Source organism: Echinops telfairi, unplaced genomic scaffold (assembly GCF_000313985.2).
Source record: "Echinops telfairi isolate 266 unplaced genomic scaffold, ASM31398v2 ScPeMD7_18;HRSCAF=68, whole genome shotgun sequence".
Taxonomy (NCBI): domain Eukaryota; kingdom Metazoa; phylum Chordata; class Mammalia; order Afrosoricida; family Tenrecidae; genus Echinops; species Echinops telfairi.
Window position 1 is genome coordinate 84,172,456 of NW_022103915.1, and position 16,435 is coordinate 84,188,890.

General features: G+C 49.7%; 1 protein-coding gene across 2 annotated transcripts; it reads right to left on the reverse strand.

Moving 5' to 3' along the window:
* Positions 1-5,554: 5,554 nt before the first annotated feature.
* Positions 5,555-14,536, reverse strand: NGDN (neuroguidin). 2 transcript variants are annotated; one of them, XM_045287936.1, is made up of 11 exons: positions 14,525-14,536; positions 14,205-14,264; positions 13,330-13,401; positions 8,659-8,796; positions 8,320-8,404; positions 8,187-8,239; positions 7,841-7,964; positions 7,581-7,749; positions 6,404-6,557; positions 6,250-6,307; positions 5,555-5,713 (listed from the first exon to the last, which is right to left on the reverse strand). In XM_045287936.1, exons 1-11 carry the CDS (start codon positions 14,534-14,536, stop codon positions 5,694-5,696), a joined length of 945 nt encoding a protein of 314 aa, XP_045143871.1. In that variant the 3' UTR covers positions 5,555-5,693. The 2 variants fall into 2 exon arrangements, with proteins under 2 accessions (XP_045143871.1, XP_045143872.1); XM_045287937.1 differs by lacking the exon at positions 5,555-5,713 and having other exon boundaries at positions 6,242-6,307.
* Between the last annotated feature and the right edge of the window lie 1,899 nt (positions 14,537-16,435).

Genomic DNA, 16,435 nt, shown 5'->3' on the forward strand with positions numbered 1-16,435 from the left:
CACGGAGGGCAAAGCTGCCCGGCACAGAGCCAGGCCTCTCATCGCATGACAAAACGAACAGGTCTTCACAATGGAAATGGTTTGCTCTCAGGACTTGGCTTAGGAAATCTGACAAGCACCTGGTCTTAATCAGAGGGCTGATTCTATGATTAGGGATATGAAAAGGGGGGAACGCAAGCAAGAGAACAAAAGTTACACACTGAAATTCAAACTCCAGTTCCCTTGCTCAGCTACCAAAACAGCGCCCTTCAGACCAGTCCCACGCAGTTCCAGGCCCCTGGGAGCTCCCCAGTAATCTTGGGGGAAGGGGAATTGAGGGACCAAGGAGCCCTCATCTCCACCTCATCCCGGGTGACTCCACTTCTCCCTGGTTTACATAGTGAGGCGCTAAGTGAAGTGCATTCTCTGGTCCTCAAGGTCGTCTGACTAAAAATTCTTTGATGAGATTGGAGCAAATACTCTCAAAAAATTTGGGGGGTGGGGTGGGTTAGGAACATTTAAAAATATGTCATCCAGAAGACCAAGGAAACCCAGATGCCGTGGGACTACATGGAATCAGTATGATTCCTACAAAGACAGGGCTTTTCTTCTGGTCTGTTCTTGGCTATCCTGCCAGAGACCAGTGCCATGTTTGGAGCTGAGCGCTTCTAATAAAATGCAGCAGGAGGAGAGGGAAGCTAACGGCTATAAACTCACTCACTGCCAGCCCTGCTTCTCCAACGAACGAATGGACCACGGGGCCCTGGGCAGCTGATGAACCGAAGTGTCTAGAGTTCCCTGGCTGCACACAGAATAAATGGTAAGCTGAACAGAGGTGTTTTGTAGCAATTAAGTGAAACACACTTAAGTTCAGTATATGACACAAGGGAGGCTCTTAAAACAGAACAAAAAAAAACACCATATCCCTTCCCTTGGAAGTTCCCACAATTCAAAAGTCTTCATCACTAACCAGCAAACAGTAGTCTAAGAAATACACGTGATGGTCCTAACGCAGTAGTTTTTAGCTGAATGACTTGGCAAGTTAATCTAGCCAGAAAGGGGAATGCGTCTCTCCATCTGTTCTTGTGGCTCTTTGTCTAGTCTTTCAAGGAAACGGAATACACTCTTCTTTTAAAGCTGGAATCTGGAGGGGGGTGGGGTGGGGAGGGAGGGGAAAAACGAGGACCTAATGCCGGGGGCTTAAGTGGAGAGGAAATGTTTTGAGATTGATGAGGGCAATGAATGTACAAATGCGCTTTACATGATTGATGTATGTATGGACTGTGCTAAGAGTTGTGTGAGCCCCTAATAAAATGATTTAAGTAAATAAATAAATAAATCTGGAATCCAATTGTGTCCAAGGCTAGACACACGTCAGGCTCCCTCTGCTCTTGGAGGACCTTCACTCCATCTTGGTGTGCGCTACGAGAAACACTGCAGGCTCTTGGATTCAGAGCAAATCTCAGGAGATTCCGTCTCATACATTCATTTCCCAGGGGAGGAAAATTAAAGGCCAGAGATGCTAAGTAATTTGCCCAAGACCACAGAGCAAGCTGAAGACAGAAGTAGGAACTGTGTCCTGACTTCTGAGGGGCCACAGCTGACTGAAAACAAACTCCTGCCCCAACCAGGCACAATGTACGGTAAACCCAAACTCACAGGACTCGAGCTCGCAAAGTTTTAGTGACAGACGGGCCCAAATTACGTGTACTCCTCTCTAAGACACTGTCCAGGAAAGCCAGCCGTCAAACGAGCGGTGCTTGAGCTCCAAAGGCCTTAAAGACACAGTAAGCCCAATAGTCATCCGACTCAACTTCCTGTCCGCTCTTCACTTGGTACCTTACCCAAGGCCTGATGAGAAGATCCGACCAAACACAGACATGGTGAGGGGCTGTTGGCTCTTGTAAGGCAGGGCACGGGGGACTTTTCCACAGAGGTCCTGCTCTGGATGGAACACAAAACCACAAGTATGCGACTCCTGCTTTGGGTCTGGCTGTTATCTTTGTCAGACTCATTCTTTTGGTCAAGCTATGGATTTTCTGTCTACTGCTTACTGGCATTGGGGGGGGTGGGGTGGGGGGGGACAGGGACAGTTATCCACCATCCTGATGGATAAACTGAGGCCTTAGTTGAAGGTGGCTCAGAGGGGCTTAGCAAATGAAGGATCTGGCTGATTACTTGTGCTACCATCTTCTCATTCACAATTGCCTTTGGTCGAAGGTTGAACTTCCTCTCAATAATAGACCAAGCAGCAGCCCTATGGTCACCATTTCAGAAGGGAAAAAACATCAAAATACTTCAGAAGTAGAGACAAGAATAAATCTTGCTGAGGAGAAAAGGTTCTACTTTACTTTTGATTATAGTCAAGTGCTAAAGGAAACTTCCTGAACCACAAATGCCACCTGGTGGACAGCAAGATACATTGTTATAGGTTCAGCTGTGCACCCACCCACCCCCCAATATATGCTGTAAATCCTAGCCTCTATGCCGGTGGTTTGGGGAATTGGTTGCCTTTGATCACAAAGATTCCTTCGTGCTAAGTGTATTTTGAGTCTTTCTTTTGAAATATGAGAGATTACAAGCAAGCTAGTGAGCAAAGATGGGGAGACCTCCAGGGAAGGGATCGAAGCCGAAAGACCTTCCTCCAGCACTGACGGAGACAAAGCCTCCCCCAGAACCTGCACTCAGCCTCTCGTCTCCTACACTGGGAGAGGATACTACACCCACTTGTTAACACCACCCACATGTGGCATTTGTTTCAGCAGTCCTAAACATCTAAGATAACCTGGCACAAAAAGAACGGGGGGCTCCACAGTGACCCTAATAGGACAGAGAACTGCCCCAAGTTCCAAGACTTGGAATCTTGACAAGGGTCAGCCTCATCTTTTTCTTGTGGAGCAGCTGGTGGGTTCAAACCACTGACCTTCTAGACCAGGGGCTCTCTACCTTCCTAACACCGCAACCCTCTCATAAAGTTCCTCATGTGGTGGTGACCCCCAACCATAAAATTATTTTCGTTGCTACTTCATCACTGTCGCTTTGCTACTGTTATGAATTGGGCGACCCCTGTGAAAGGGTCGTTCGACCCCCAGGTTGATAACAGCTGCTCTAGCAGGTTCCCAGCTCAGTGCAGGACCCACCAGAGGTCCTCCAACATAGGAGGTAGCTGGAACGCAGGAGCGGTTTGGGGATTGGGTAGCGGGGTCGAGGTTGGATGAGTTCGAGACACACAGCATTAAAAGCCTAGACTGCCTGGAAGAGACAGGGGTGGAACTGTGACCATGGAGGGCAATGCAGGGGAGGGTTCAGAGGGGAGGAGAATGCGTTCAGAGAAGGCACGGGAACAGATGCCGTTGCAATGGCGGACATTAAATGTGCTTCCATGAAGCTTAAAAACAAAACTGAACATGTAATTGGACAATTGAAGGGCACACTTCCATGCAGTGGCAGGTTTGTCTGAATCGTGATCAAATATTAGGGGAAGGTATAATTTGTAAGCGTGACCTTGGGCATCTGGCTGAGATTCCTAAGCAAGGCTGGAAAAGGGCTGGCTGTTTTCCCTTGGTTAGTCAAATGTGAAAGGAAGAGACAGACTTAAGAAGTAAACTGTGCAAATGAAAACAAAACCTGAACATATGGAAAACCGTCGAATCAAACTAAGGATCTATGTCCAAAATTCTTAACCAAGTATATACCTAGTTTTTGGTTAGAGATTAAGCTTGCGACTGACTGGTGGGTCTAACCAACGACCACAGCAGAAACCCATCAATGTGGCCCAGAGGGGAGAGCGAGCGCACAAACTGCCTCTTACAACCTCACAGGTAGGAAGCAGGCCAAGGAGCTGCATCTGCTGTGCACCAGGCGCAGGCCCTCTCTGGAGCACTTGCAGATGGACACTGCTGCACAGATCACAGCAAGCAGGACCTACTGGGTTTCAAAGGATGGGTTGCACCTCACCGATCCCACTCGGGACTGTGGCGCTGCTGTGACGGTGTCTGGGAAATGGCTGCCACCCAAAGCTGAAGATAGGGCTACCGTGCCCAAGAGGCAGAATAGCAGGGTCCCCACTCAGACGGACGAGGGTAGTGGGGTCCAAAGCTGAGGAAGCTGAATTGCTGTCCTCGTGTTCCTGGAAGGCATAGCTGAATCCCAAGGCCAAGGGGCTTCCACCCAGAATCCAGAGCAGTGCTGCTGCAGCCAAGATGGTTTCAGAGAGCAGAGGGTTCTTTCCAAGTCTTGAGAGCTGACGTGACTTGCTCTGCTGGGGTTGACTTGCCTGCCACCTGTCATTCTTTCGTACCGTCACGTCTCCCACTTATAATGCAAATGCCTACTTTGTGCCTGCTTCACTAACATATTTGAAAGCACCAAACCTATCTTCTAGATTTCTTTTTTCTTTTTAATATTTCTCAATAATTTAATAGGGTTTTTTTTAGAGGGGGAGAGAGATGAACTATCAACAGAAAAGTGTCCATATGTAACTGAGACACCTCGCTGAGGTCAAGAAAGGCCACAGCAGGCCTATAGGCTTAAGGAGAAGATGCCAATTTTGCCCAATCACAACATGCAAGCTCTCCTGTCCACAAATCACCAACTTGGAGTAACAGGACCGAATCCCTGAGTCCGCCATTCCATGTCCACTCCAGGCACTGCTGTCGAAACCTAGCTTTGCAGCCAAGGCACATAAGGATCGTAAGTCCATTTTGGGAAAACTCGTTTGTAGAGGTTCATCGATACTGTCCTGAGATTTGAGCTTCCCATCAAAAGTGCACTTCCTGTGGCCATGAGTAATCTTCTAGATTTCATAGGCTCTCCACAAGGACCAGGATGGACTATGAGTCACACCTGGCCCACGTTTGGTTTAGATGATTCAGAAGATCTGATTTTGGGCTTCAGAGCCAATTTGAGACTTTGGGGATGATGTGAGGGTGTTGAATGTATTTTGCGTGTGGTTAAGAACATGAGTTGAGGGGGCCAAAGATTAGAATGTTATAAATTGTGTCCCAAAATCTTAACCTCAGTACCTGTGGTTATAATCCCATTTGGAGATCGGGTGTCTTTGTTACGTTAATGGGGGATCTTATGATACTTGTAAGGGATTACATAAAAGCCAGCAGAGAGACACTAACACATGGAGATCCCCATGGATCAAGGAAGCCAAAGCTGAAGAGGCGACCAGAGACAAGGCCTGCCTTCCCCTAGAGCCAGCACCCCAAAGCCAGACTTCGGCCTCCTAACCTGTGAGGAAGTACCTCTGTCAGTCACCCTCAGTGCTGCTACGACAGCAGCCCTAGGTGATGAAGGCAGGACAGTTAGTGCACTGGAAGACAAATCAGATAGGAAATTTGGGCAACTTAGCCTGGAAGAGTTCATCACACTACTCCCAGTCTCTCAATATTTTCATAAAATAACCAATTCCTAACTGCAAGAAAAAGTATATATATATTCTCAAGGAAAAATATAAAACTAACCTTTTCTCAATCCTAAGAAAATCTCATCTTTCTCTCACTGCCCCCCCCCCAACACCCTGCCCCCAGTGACGGCACTCACGCAACACGTGCAAAGGGGACGTGCGTTGGTCAGTAATCAATTTTATTAACAAAGCTCTCGCCACATGTCCAAACAAGAAACGAATTCCAAGAACAAAGACCTACATACAGTGAAATTAGGAGGGTCCCAGGATGCCAAGACATACAGAAACACGTACACTCACATCACCGCCGCCTCCGCACACCTGAAAGAAGGGAAAGACGCGTGAGGGCGAGGACGGGGCCTGTGGGACCGAGAGGAGAGGGCCCTGGTCGCACTCTGAGTCCTCCCAGGGCAGGAGACGAGAAGTAGGGCTCCAATCTAAAGGGGAAACACTAAGGTTCCCTCAAGGGACACTGTTCAAGTTCTGGTCAAGGAAGCCTGAACAGAACGGTGGGACCCTGGAAATGGGATCCAGAAATCCCTTTTTGAATGATGTTAATTTCCAGTTTGGGAAAGAATGAAAAAGCCCATTTAAAGACATGTTTGCCCATTACAGAAGACACTCTAAAGCAGTGGTTCTCAACCTTCCTAATGCCGTGACCCTTTAATACAGGTGACCCCCAACCATACCATTATTTTCCTTGCTACTTCATCACTCATTTTGTTACTGTTATGAATCGGGCGACCCCTGTGAAAGGGTCGTTCGACCCCAAAGGGGTCTGGACCCACAGGCTGAGGGCCCAGAGAGCAGGCACCCCAGCCTGCAACAAACCACCTGGGTCCGAGACTTTCACTGACCTCTTTTCTTCCGACCTTTTTTGGGCAGCTTCTTCCGCTTCTTAATAGGGTTCTGGTCCTGGAGACAGATGAGAAGTGGCAGAATGAATGGCAGTGCACTTCCACGTCATCCAGGTACTAGGACCCAGCCTGTGTGACTGAGCACCTGGCTCACCTCAAGATGAGGGGCTCCCCCGGTCAGAGCACTGATGTCGCTGAAGTGCGTGAGGGAGTGAAGCTGCGAGCTCATGACGTCGGCCCGCTTTCGCCGCCCCTTCTCTCGCTTGCTGACACTCAGCCGCACCATCATGCTCTCCTCATAGTTGACCCTGCCAGAGACACCGGTTCCTGATGAAGGCGCTGGAGGGCCGCAGCCAAGTCCTCATCCCTCGTCACACCCTTCCCGAGAAACGTACCAGCACATCTACACGAGAGTCCTACCCCATCATACTGAGTGATCATCCCTGAGTCCAACCCCACACTGAGTGGTCATCCCTGTGCTTCCCCCACCGAAGACGTCCCAGCACATCTACACGAGAGTCCAACCCCACCACACTGAGTGGTCATCCCTGTGCTCCCCCACCACACTGAGTGATCATCCCTGTGCTCCCCCACCACACTGAGTGGTCATCCCTGTGTCCAACCCCACCACACTGAGTGGTCATCCCTGTGCTCCCCCACCGACGACGCCTGGGGCGGGGCCTTCCTCCACCCTGAAGACACAGTCCATCCCACTATCCTTTCAGGAAACTCTTGAACTCCACCCTCGTCTGTCAGTCTGTGGCGCGGCAGTGATGATGGAAGTTAAGCCACCGGCACACCAGGAAGGCCCCTGGGTGAACAAGGTTCGGTGGAGTTTCCCGACCAAGAGCAGACAGGGCGAAGGGGCAGGTGGTCCACTGAAAACCTTAAACACAACAGAACACTGTCTGATACAGTCCAGGAGTCCTGCAAACAGAAGGCATTCGAAACACAACCAGGAAGAGCTGCCTCCTCAAAGGAGAGCTGCCGGTCACAAGGCGGTGGAAACAGTTTCACCTGACCCACTCACCGAGGAGTCTGCATCCGTCCGGCGCTGTGCTACTTACTGGACACCCTCAAGGCCCTTCTCGAGCCCACCTCTACTGAAGATCTCACCAAAGGGAAGGCTCTGACAACCTAGAGTTTCGAAGCCCCACTAAGGGCATCACACAGAATTTGCTTCAGCACATGACACCTCAGTCTAAACAGCTGGAATTTGTACTTCAAACCCTAAATTCTTAGAACGGTTTTGCAACAAGATGTCCTGGTAAGAGCGGCACAAGCACAGTGTCCAGAGTTTAGAAAGCTCTTCTAATGGCAAGGATCCCGACCTGTGTTGGTCCTCCTGACTCTGGCGAGTGACATGAGGGTGCCGGGCGTCTCGGATTTCCTCTGGGGCATCGGAGTACTGCTCCTTAAGCTCCCGGATGACAGAGCTGCTCAATGCCCGCTTCTTGGCTCGTTCCAGACGCTTCTTCTCCCGCTCAGCTTCTGTTTCATCTGTGAGAAAGATCAGCAGGTGTCCGTCCTCTCAGAGAAAGGGGAGGAGACACACAGTTCGTGCCGAGGCGGCAGCAGTCGCAGTTCATACCATAATGCACTGGAACCAAGCGCGGTGGGACATATTTCTTAGATGCTCCTTTCACAGATTTCGTCCCTGAGGCCTCAGACTGGCCCGGCTCTGCTTCATCTTCTTCCTCATCCTCGGAGCTCAACTAGGAAAAGAACACAATATCCTCACACGTTAGGAAGTACTAGTTCAGGAAGCGAGAAGGAAGAGAATAGCTAAGTACCCCAGAAACATGGGGGCATAAACCATGCGATGGGACAACCTCCCCATCAACAGTAACAAGCGCATCCCAGGAGACCCTGGGTCACGAGAGGCTCATTTAGGGACTGGGTGTTCAGGGCCATCGGGCGGTTAATGAAATCCTTACCTTGCTCATCATATTGCTGGGATGAGGCTTAAAGCGAAGTGGGTCATTCTCACCTGAAATCAAAATGCAAGCGGTTTGAAGAGATCTGAACTCAAGGGCAGTTCCTGCTTCACCACGAAGCTCCCCGACTTACCCAGGCTGCCCGTCACTGCCGTCTTGACCAGTTTGTCAATCTGATACTTCAGTTTCTGGTCCAAGGGACGAATCTTTTCCAAAACCTATTAATCATCATGATCATTCAAACAGGATTACTTTCCTTTCCCTAAATTAAACACACTCCAAGGCCCCCACATTCAGTTGGCTAGATGAAATCCCTAAAGTTGGTTTAAAAGTACACGTGAGAAACAAGTGTGTTTCACTTGAGTTCCTACTTCAGCCTGAGAGCAGCCATTGGAGTCGGAGCTACTGGTGACCGTGCTCGAGGGTCAGGATCTCACAACCGAGCCCTCAAGACGTTCACGCTCCCACCTACCGTGCGCATCTCCACCAGCCTCCACACCGCTGCGTGGCCCTGCAGAGACCCTCCTGAGGCTTTGTCCAGGAGGAGGTGGCTCAAGTCCATCAGGTACATGAGCAGCATCTGGTCCTTCACCTCCAAGAAGCTGAGACCCTGCGTGGAACAAGAGGTAGACACACAGGTCCAATTTTCAGGAGGCGAGCACAGGACAAATAAAATGTTTTTCCCTATTTGGTTCAGACGGAGCCCGATGGAAGTCTCAAGAAAGAAGCTATACCTAAGACGGCCGACAGGAGCCTGCCTGCAGAAGCAAAGCACTGAGACTTACTGCACAGGCAGATCAAGAGAGCCCGTAACCGGGTTCCTGAACATTAGCACTAATGACATTTGAGGGCAGCTAATTCCTTGTTGTGGGTGCGTTCTGAACATCACAGGAAGTGCAGCAGCCTCCCTGGCTCGACCCACCGCTCTCCTCCTAGCTGCGACAACCAAAGATGTCTCCACAGTGCGCAACTTCCAGTTACCCTAACGAACACCAGATTACTAGCTTCATCCCCAGAGGAATTGTAAAATGCGTAAAAACAACACTCGCTAGGTGGCGACATGGCCTGAAGTCTGTGTCAGCCCAAGTTGCAGAGTGGCTTCATTTGCAGGAGAACAGGACGCAGACGCTGCTATCTGAATGGAAAGTGTCTGGAAGCAGATGCACAGGCCACTCACGCTGCCCAAGGGACAGGACGCTCACACCAACAACTGCTGTTTTGTCTACATCTAGCACACATTGCTTTCCTAAGAGAAACATCTCCCTCAATATACCCAGTGGGTAGCTTGAAGCGCTGAGTCAAACTGCTTTTCATTTTCTCATGCTTTTATATGCTCCTAAGATTGATAAACTCATTACACTTACAGATGAAAAAAAAACTAACAAGTTTTTGCTTTGGTTTATTTTTAATAAACTCACTGTGGGTATACTGGTTTGCAAACAACATCCCCAGCCTTGGGAAGGTGACGTACTTCGCCGAAGATCACAGAGTTAACAAGGTAGAGCCAACACCAACAGGAAGCTCTCCGTACCTTTACACCAGCAATCTAAGCTCTTGAGCGTCAGCATTTGTGGGGTACACGAGAAGGAGCAAGGCTTTGGCACTGGATGGCCTGGGTTTAAGTTCTGAAATGAACACTTCACCGTGCGACTTTCGTCTCCTCATCTGTGAAACCTGTGCAGTACTGCCTTCTTATGTCAGAGTAATCACAATCGTGAGCAAGAACTAACACAAAACACAGGGAATCCAGGGCGGATGAGCCTCAGGACCAGTGGTGAGAGGGGCGATACCAGGAGGGTGGAGGGAAGGTGGGGTAGAAAGGGGGAACCGATTACAAGGATCCACATATAACCCCTCCCTGGGGGACGGACAACAGAAAAGTGGGTGAAAGACGACATTGGACAATGCAAGATATGACAAAATAATAATTTAAAAAGTATCAACAGTTCATGGGAGGGGGAGGAGTGGGAAGGGAGGGGAAAAAATGAGGAGCTGATGCCAGGGGCTTAAGTAGAAAGCAAATGTTTTGAGAACGATGAGGGCAACAAATGTACAAATGTGCTTGACACAATGGATGGATGTATGAATTGCAATGAGTTGTATGGCCCCCAATAAAATGATTTTTAAAAAGAATACACAAAGAAAGTGCTCGCTTTGTAGGCTGTAGAGCACTAGAGACTGCTCCCAAAACAAAAAAACAAACGCCCAGTGAGCCGTTTCTGACTCCCAGTGACGGACCCTGTAGGACAGGGTGGAACTGCGCCTGTGGGCTTCCGAGACACCGTTTCCTGGAGTAGAAAGGAGCAGAGCAGCTGGTGGTTTTTTTTTTGTTTGTTTTTTTTCAGCTGGTGGTTTTAATGGCTGACCTTGTGGTTAACAGCCTGGCAGGGACCCCACTGTGCCACCAGCACTCCCGGGCCACACAAATGAGAAGTCCTGAACTGAAAAGGAGCCCAGGTGCATCGTGGCCACACGTTGGCTGCTAATCGCAAGGTGAGAATGTTTTCTACTCTCACAAAGAGCTACAGGCTCAGAAACCCACAGGGGCAATTCCACCCTATCCTATCAGGTCACTCTGGGTCGGATTCGAGTCGGTGGGTGTGAGTGTGACTTACAAAGACACCCCGAGGTCCCTCAGAAGGCACCCCAAGGTTTGAAGGCACCCCGAGGTCCCTCAGAAGACAGGTCTGAGTTCTGCAGCCTGGAGAACGCTACTCTGCACACACAGGGTTACAGAATGCACCCGAGGGTGAACCCCACAAAGCATCCACAAAAGGTCTGTGGTCACCAACAGTTAGGGAAGTGTCTGCTCAATTGACACACAAGGACATAGTGATATGAGATGCATGCTGCTGGTGCGTTTGGAAACGGCACTCCAGTGGACGAGAAACAAACGACAAAAAGAAAATGCTAACAGAAAATAAGAGCAAAAGTAAATAAGAAAAAGACATAAAAAATATCGCTCAGTTTCTTTCTAAAACACACCTTTCCGTAACCCCCTTGCTTAGAAATCTCCCAATGATTCTTATGAATCTACTATAACTTTCACACTGCCGTTGACCTATGGGATGTTCTGTTTCACACCTTAGGATCAAAGCTCAATGTATGAGGGAAAGTCAAAACAGTATTGTTTAATAAAAACCTTTATTAAACCAAAATATCAAAAGGTGAAGCTGTTATTTCTCAAATATCCTCCACCCGGGTCTATACGCTTCTGAAGACAGTTTCCATCTCTCTAACCCTTGCTCTTTGATTTACACACCACATCAAAATGGCAGTTTGGGCCTCGTCAAGGGATTCAAAATGTGTTTTTTTTTTACATCATCTTTGAGTTTGGGGAATAAAAGGGACAAGATCAGGGCTGTAGGATGGATGGTGCTAAGGCAGGGGTCCTCAAACTACAGCCCCCAGGCTACATGGGGCCCGCCAAGGACATTTATGTGGCCCTCCAGGTTTTTGCCCCGCTTGTTTTTTTACTTCAAAATAAGATGTGCAGTGTGCATAGGAATTTGTTCATAGTTTTTTTTAAACTATAGTCCGGCCCTCCAACGGGTCTGAGGGACAGTGAACTGGCCCCATTTAAAGAGTTTAAGGACCCCCGGGCTAAGGAGTCCAATGAAATTGTCACATCAGAACAACAAGCTCTTACTACATCAGAACAACGCGCAGGGATATTAATGTGATGGAAAAAAACCTCCTCGGTACAACTTTCCTGGCCTTTCTCCTATCAATATCTTTTCAGATTTCCTAACAGCCCCAGAGTCCCATTGTCTCTTTTGAGGAAACCTATAAAGATTACCCTTTTGGAATCCGAAAGTCACCTTAACTTTCTGAGCTGACTTCTCTGCCTTGAATGTAACTGGTCCAGCAGATCCCCTCAATAATCAGTTTTTTTGGGGGGAAAGGGGAGGCACTCTACATGCGACTACGACAAGGGTATTTCTGAGAGAACTTGTCTGCAGCCACTCACTGATCTGAGGCAGGCACGCATGCTTGGTTGGAATACCCTCTGCCTGCCTGCCTGCATGCACTGGAACCTTAACAGCAATACTCTATTTCTCCGTGGGAAAGCTGTGCAGCAATACTCTGTGACCACTTTCATGCCAAACCTAACTAAAGCAGGGTCAGACATCCTTCCGTGTCCCCACACGCGACAATCCCTGAGTAGGTTCTGTCAGATTTTTACCTTGACGACTACCATATTTCAACTCTAAGATGCACACCACCTTCCTGTTTTAACACTTCCGACATGAGAAAGCACTTTTCCATCCATGGTGTTATACCTCGGTAACACATCGGCCAGCAGTCATTTTTGCGTAGGACAGAAAACGTGGAATCGCATCTTATCGTCGTTGTTAGTTACCGGCAAGGCAGCTCTGGCTCATGACGACCTTGTGCCTGACATTAAGAAAGCACTGCCCAGTCCAGGGTCACCTTCCTAAGCATGGGTACGTCTGAGTCCGTCAGGGCAGCTTTTGCTGGTACGTTCCAAACTAGGGGGTCAACCTTCCAGCAGTACACTAAACTACACTGTGAACCAGAGTTCTCACTGGCTAATTTTCAGGAACAGACTGCTTGGCCTTTCTGCGTGGTCTGAAGTTCCAGTGCAGGCTTCACTCCGAGAGACAGCACCGGCATGGGGCGCTGGCATTTTGAAATGCTGGTGGCTCAAGTTTCCAGCACCACAGTCAGAAAACGTAAGATGCCACAGCACAACCAACTCACAGACAGACAGCGTCTTAGATGAGAAGAAATAGTACAGTAACTCCTCAGCCACCTCTTGACCGAGTGACTTTTCCAGCCATCTCTTTTCTACTGCCCCACACCCCAACATGTAAGCCCAGCCACATTAAACGACTGACCTCTTTTCCTAGAACATCACCACGCTTCCAGGTCTTTGTGTATGTTATTCCCGTCTGTGCCTACACCCCCTACTGACTCTTCAAAATCCCGTTACATCCCCCAAGCAGCCTTTCTTAGGTTCCCTCTGCTCCTCCGGCAGTTATCTCCCCCTTCAGCTCTGACAGCACCACCATGACTCTATTCCTTCAAACTGTCTTTCCAACTCACCTCAATAATCCTACAATAAAAGAACTACCGAAAACATCCAGTGAAGTGGTGCTCACGGCCCAATCAGTCTTACCTTCTCTGTAGGATAGGCTCCGGCTTGAACTTTTTTGGTGAGCGCTTGCACCTGTGCAGTTACAGCCACCACCTGAAATTAGCCCAGATAAAACAGCAGAGTAAAAAACATCACGTCAGAAGCTCACGGGCGGCAGTGAGACAAGGCCATTTAAAAATTATCTTAGGTCTACTGTAGTATCTTCTCAGTTGTGGAATACTACAGGGTAAATGTTTCTGATCACTCTTGAGCAGGGAGGGGGAAAATATCCCACCTTAAAAAAAAAAATCTTAAAAATGAAGGCGAGGTCATCTTCACCACACCTTGGGTAGGGACTGTGGACGGGGACCACGATGGGGGAACTGCAAGCTATGGCTGGGGGGATAACACTTCAGAAATACACATTTATTATCCCGTCACCGTGTCCATCATCAGGGGAGCCCTGGTGGCCGTCGTGGGTTACACATTGGGCTGATAACGGCAAGGTCTGCAGTTCCAAACCAGGACGCCCGGACGCCGAGGGAAGACGAAGCTTTCTCTACTCTAGCTAAAAGCCCACAGGACAGGACGCCTGCCCGGTCCTAGGGGTCACTAGGAGTTCGAATCAACTCGAGGGCAGTGAGTTTGGCTTTTCAGGAGTGGTGCCCATCATCTGTTCCTTAGCTACAGAAGTGGGTGGGCGAGGGGGGTCCTGAGCCATGATTCCTGAGGGCCCTTGTGAAGCGTTCTGAGATCCTTGGAGACAGACAGTACTTTGAAACCTGGACGGAAACGGGTTCCGTAAAGTCATTTCACGCGTACGATGGGCCAGCATTCAAATATCGGCCAGAGTTTGGGGGCGGGGCCCACAAAGGCAGTCCGAGAGCAAAGCGTCCCCGAGAGGTGCCCCGGCTCACCTGCTCCCGGAGGTTTTGCAGGAGTGTCACGGCGCTCGGCAGGTCCGACGCCAGCACCTCCTGGAGAAGAGCGAGGGGCAGTAAGAGACGCCATTCTCTCTTCTGAACGGAGGGAAAACCAAACTTCCGGGCCAGCAAACACCCCCAGACGAGGAGCCTTTCCCCGGGGGTGCACGCGCAGCCTAGCCCAAAGCTCCCCCAAGCCTCCTCCCCCTTCTGCTTTGGCCCCACTGAGCCAAGGAGGCCGTCTCTGAGACGCCACGTGCCGCGGGGCACTCGACCACGCCAGCGACGCGAGCCAGAAACCACGCAACACTCACCGGCGCCGCCATCTCCTCAGCCCCGCCCCTTCCGGCTCCGTACTTCCGGCGGCCCGCCCACTCCGGTTCCGTACTTCCGGACAGGACGGCGCTGGCTAGGCCTGATTGACGTTTCAGTCCGGAAACCTAAGCCAATAGGAATAGGGCTGCTTCACTTCCGCCCCGAAAGGGATGACGAGAGGTAGGGCGGGATCTGACCAATGGGATAAAGGAACTGGCTGAAGACGTCACACTCAGGAGGAGACCTGATGACGTCAGGCTGCTCTTGGAAAGAAGCACACCATTAGGCACTTGAGTAGAATGACTGAAGATGATCCAATAAAAGCTGGGCAAATAGTTGATTGACAGCTGGAACAGCCCAATGGAAAAGGAACTCGGTCGGCGCCCCGAGCGCCTTGGTGAGCTTCCTGACGTCTCGGCACCCAGCACCTTTCCCCGAGCCTGCCCTGCATGGCCTGGCCCAGCCGGTAGGTGTCAGGCGTCGGCTGCCGTCTGCGGAGGCGGTGGTGCTGATGCTGCGTCGCCATTGCTGGCTGGGCCTCCAACGCAGACCACCTGAGAATCATCCTGGACCCCGGAGCCTGTGAATGCCTCTCCCACTACACCTGTGTGACCATGAACAAGGCACTCAGCTCCCTACAGCTTATGTAAATCAGATCATTGAGCCCAAAGCGCCCAGAACCAGGTCTGAGAGACTGACTGCGAGGACACTCGCCCTCATTGTGGCAAAGGGAAGGCCCCATAGATGCATCCTCCCGACACTCCTACCAGCCTGGACACGTGCAAGTTTATAAATAAGGAAACCAGTTAAGACTCCATGAGACTTCTCCGTGGTCACGCCGGTCCGGATGAGCTCCTTGGTTTTCTTACTTTGCCTCAGTCCTGTGACATATATCATCTCACAGCTTAATGAAGTGGATTGGTCTAATTGTTCCCTCCAGTGACTTAAGTAATGAACACTGAAAGGGCTCCCGAGTCTCAATGACTGACCTGGGCGGAGGAAACCAGACTGCTCTTCCCTGGAGGACAGTATGCTTGGTAAAGTAGGAGATCAGCAAAAAAGAGGTAGACCCTCAATGGGACGGACTGTCGCAGGTGCCCAGCGAGGAGTGTGCGATGGCTCAGGACCAGGCTATGTTTTGTTCTGCTACGCATCAGAAGGACCAACTCGATAGTAACGACAATGGCCGGCAAAACAAATTATCACAAGTTTGGTGACCTAAAACAGCAGAAATGGCTTCTCTCATCCCTGTAGAGACCAGGAGTATGATATGCTTTGCTGAGTTGAGATCAAGGTGTCAGTCAGCAAGGCCACGCTCCCGCAGAAGATCTAATGGGAAATTCATTTCTTGTCTCTTCCCGTGTTTCCTGGATGCCAGCATCCCTTGACTGGGCGTGTCACGCTGATCTTTGCCGCCATTGTCACGTGGTTTCTTCCTCGTGGTGTGTCACATCGCCCCTGCCTCTCTTTTAGCAGGCACTCTTGACTGGATTTACAGCCAACCCAGATCATCTAAAAGAGCCTCCTATCTCAAGATCCTTAACTTAATCACATCTGCAAAGACCCCTTTTCCTTACAAGGTCACAGTTACAGGCTCCAGAGATTAGGACTTACCTTTGAATGGCTATTATTTGGTTTATTGCAGATCCTATAATAATGCAATTTGTTCTCTTGATTTCATTTTTGAATTGTTCATTGCTAGTTTATAGAAGAGGAGCCCAGCCTCCACACAAGTACTCCCTCAATGCAAGAATACTTAGTTCTATAAAACTGCATTCCATGATGCTCACCTTCCCGACACGATCGCTGAAGACAAAGTGGGGGTACAAGCAAATGTGGTGAAGAAAGCTGATGGTGCCCGGCTATCAAAAGATATAGCGTCTGGGATCTTAAAAGGTTGAAGGTAAAAA

What these genes read in the sequence shown, in the direction of transcription:
- NGDN (XM_045287936.1), bottom strand. An exon ending in TGCAAAACCTCCGGGAGCAG is followed by an intron (nt 13,402 to 14,204) that starts GTGAGCCGGGGC and finishes GGCTAATTTCAG; the next exon opens with GTGGTGGCTGTAACTGCACA. An exon ending in GGCAGTGACGGGCAGCCTGG is followed by an intron (nt 8,240 to 8,319) that starts GTAAGTCGGGGA and finishes TTTTGATTTCAG; the next exon opens with GTGAGAATGACCCACTTCGC.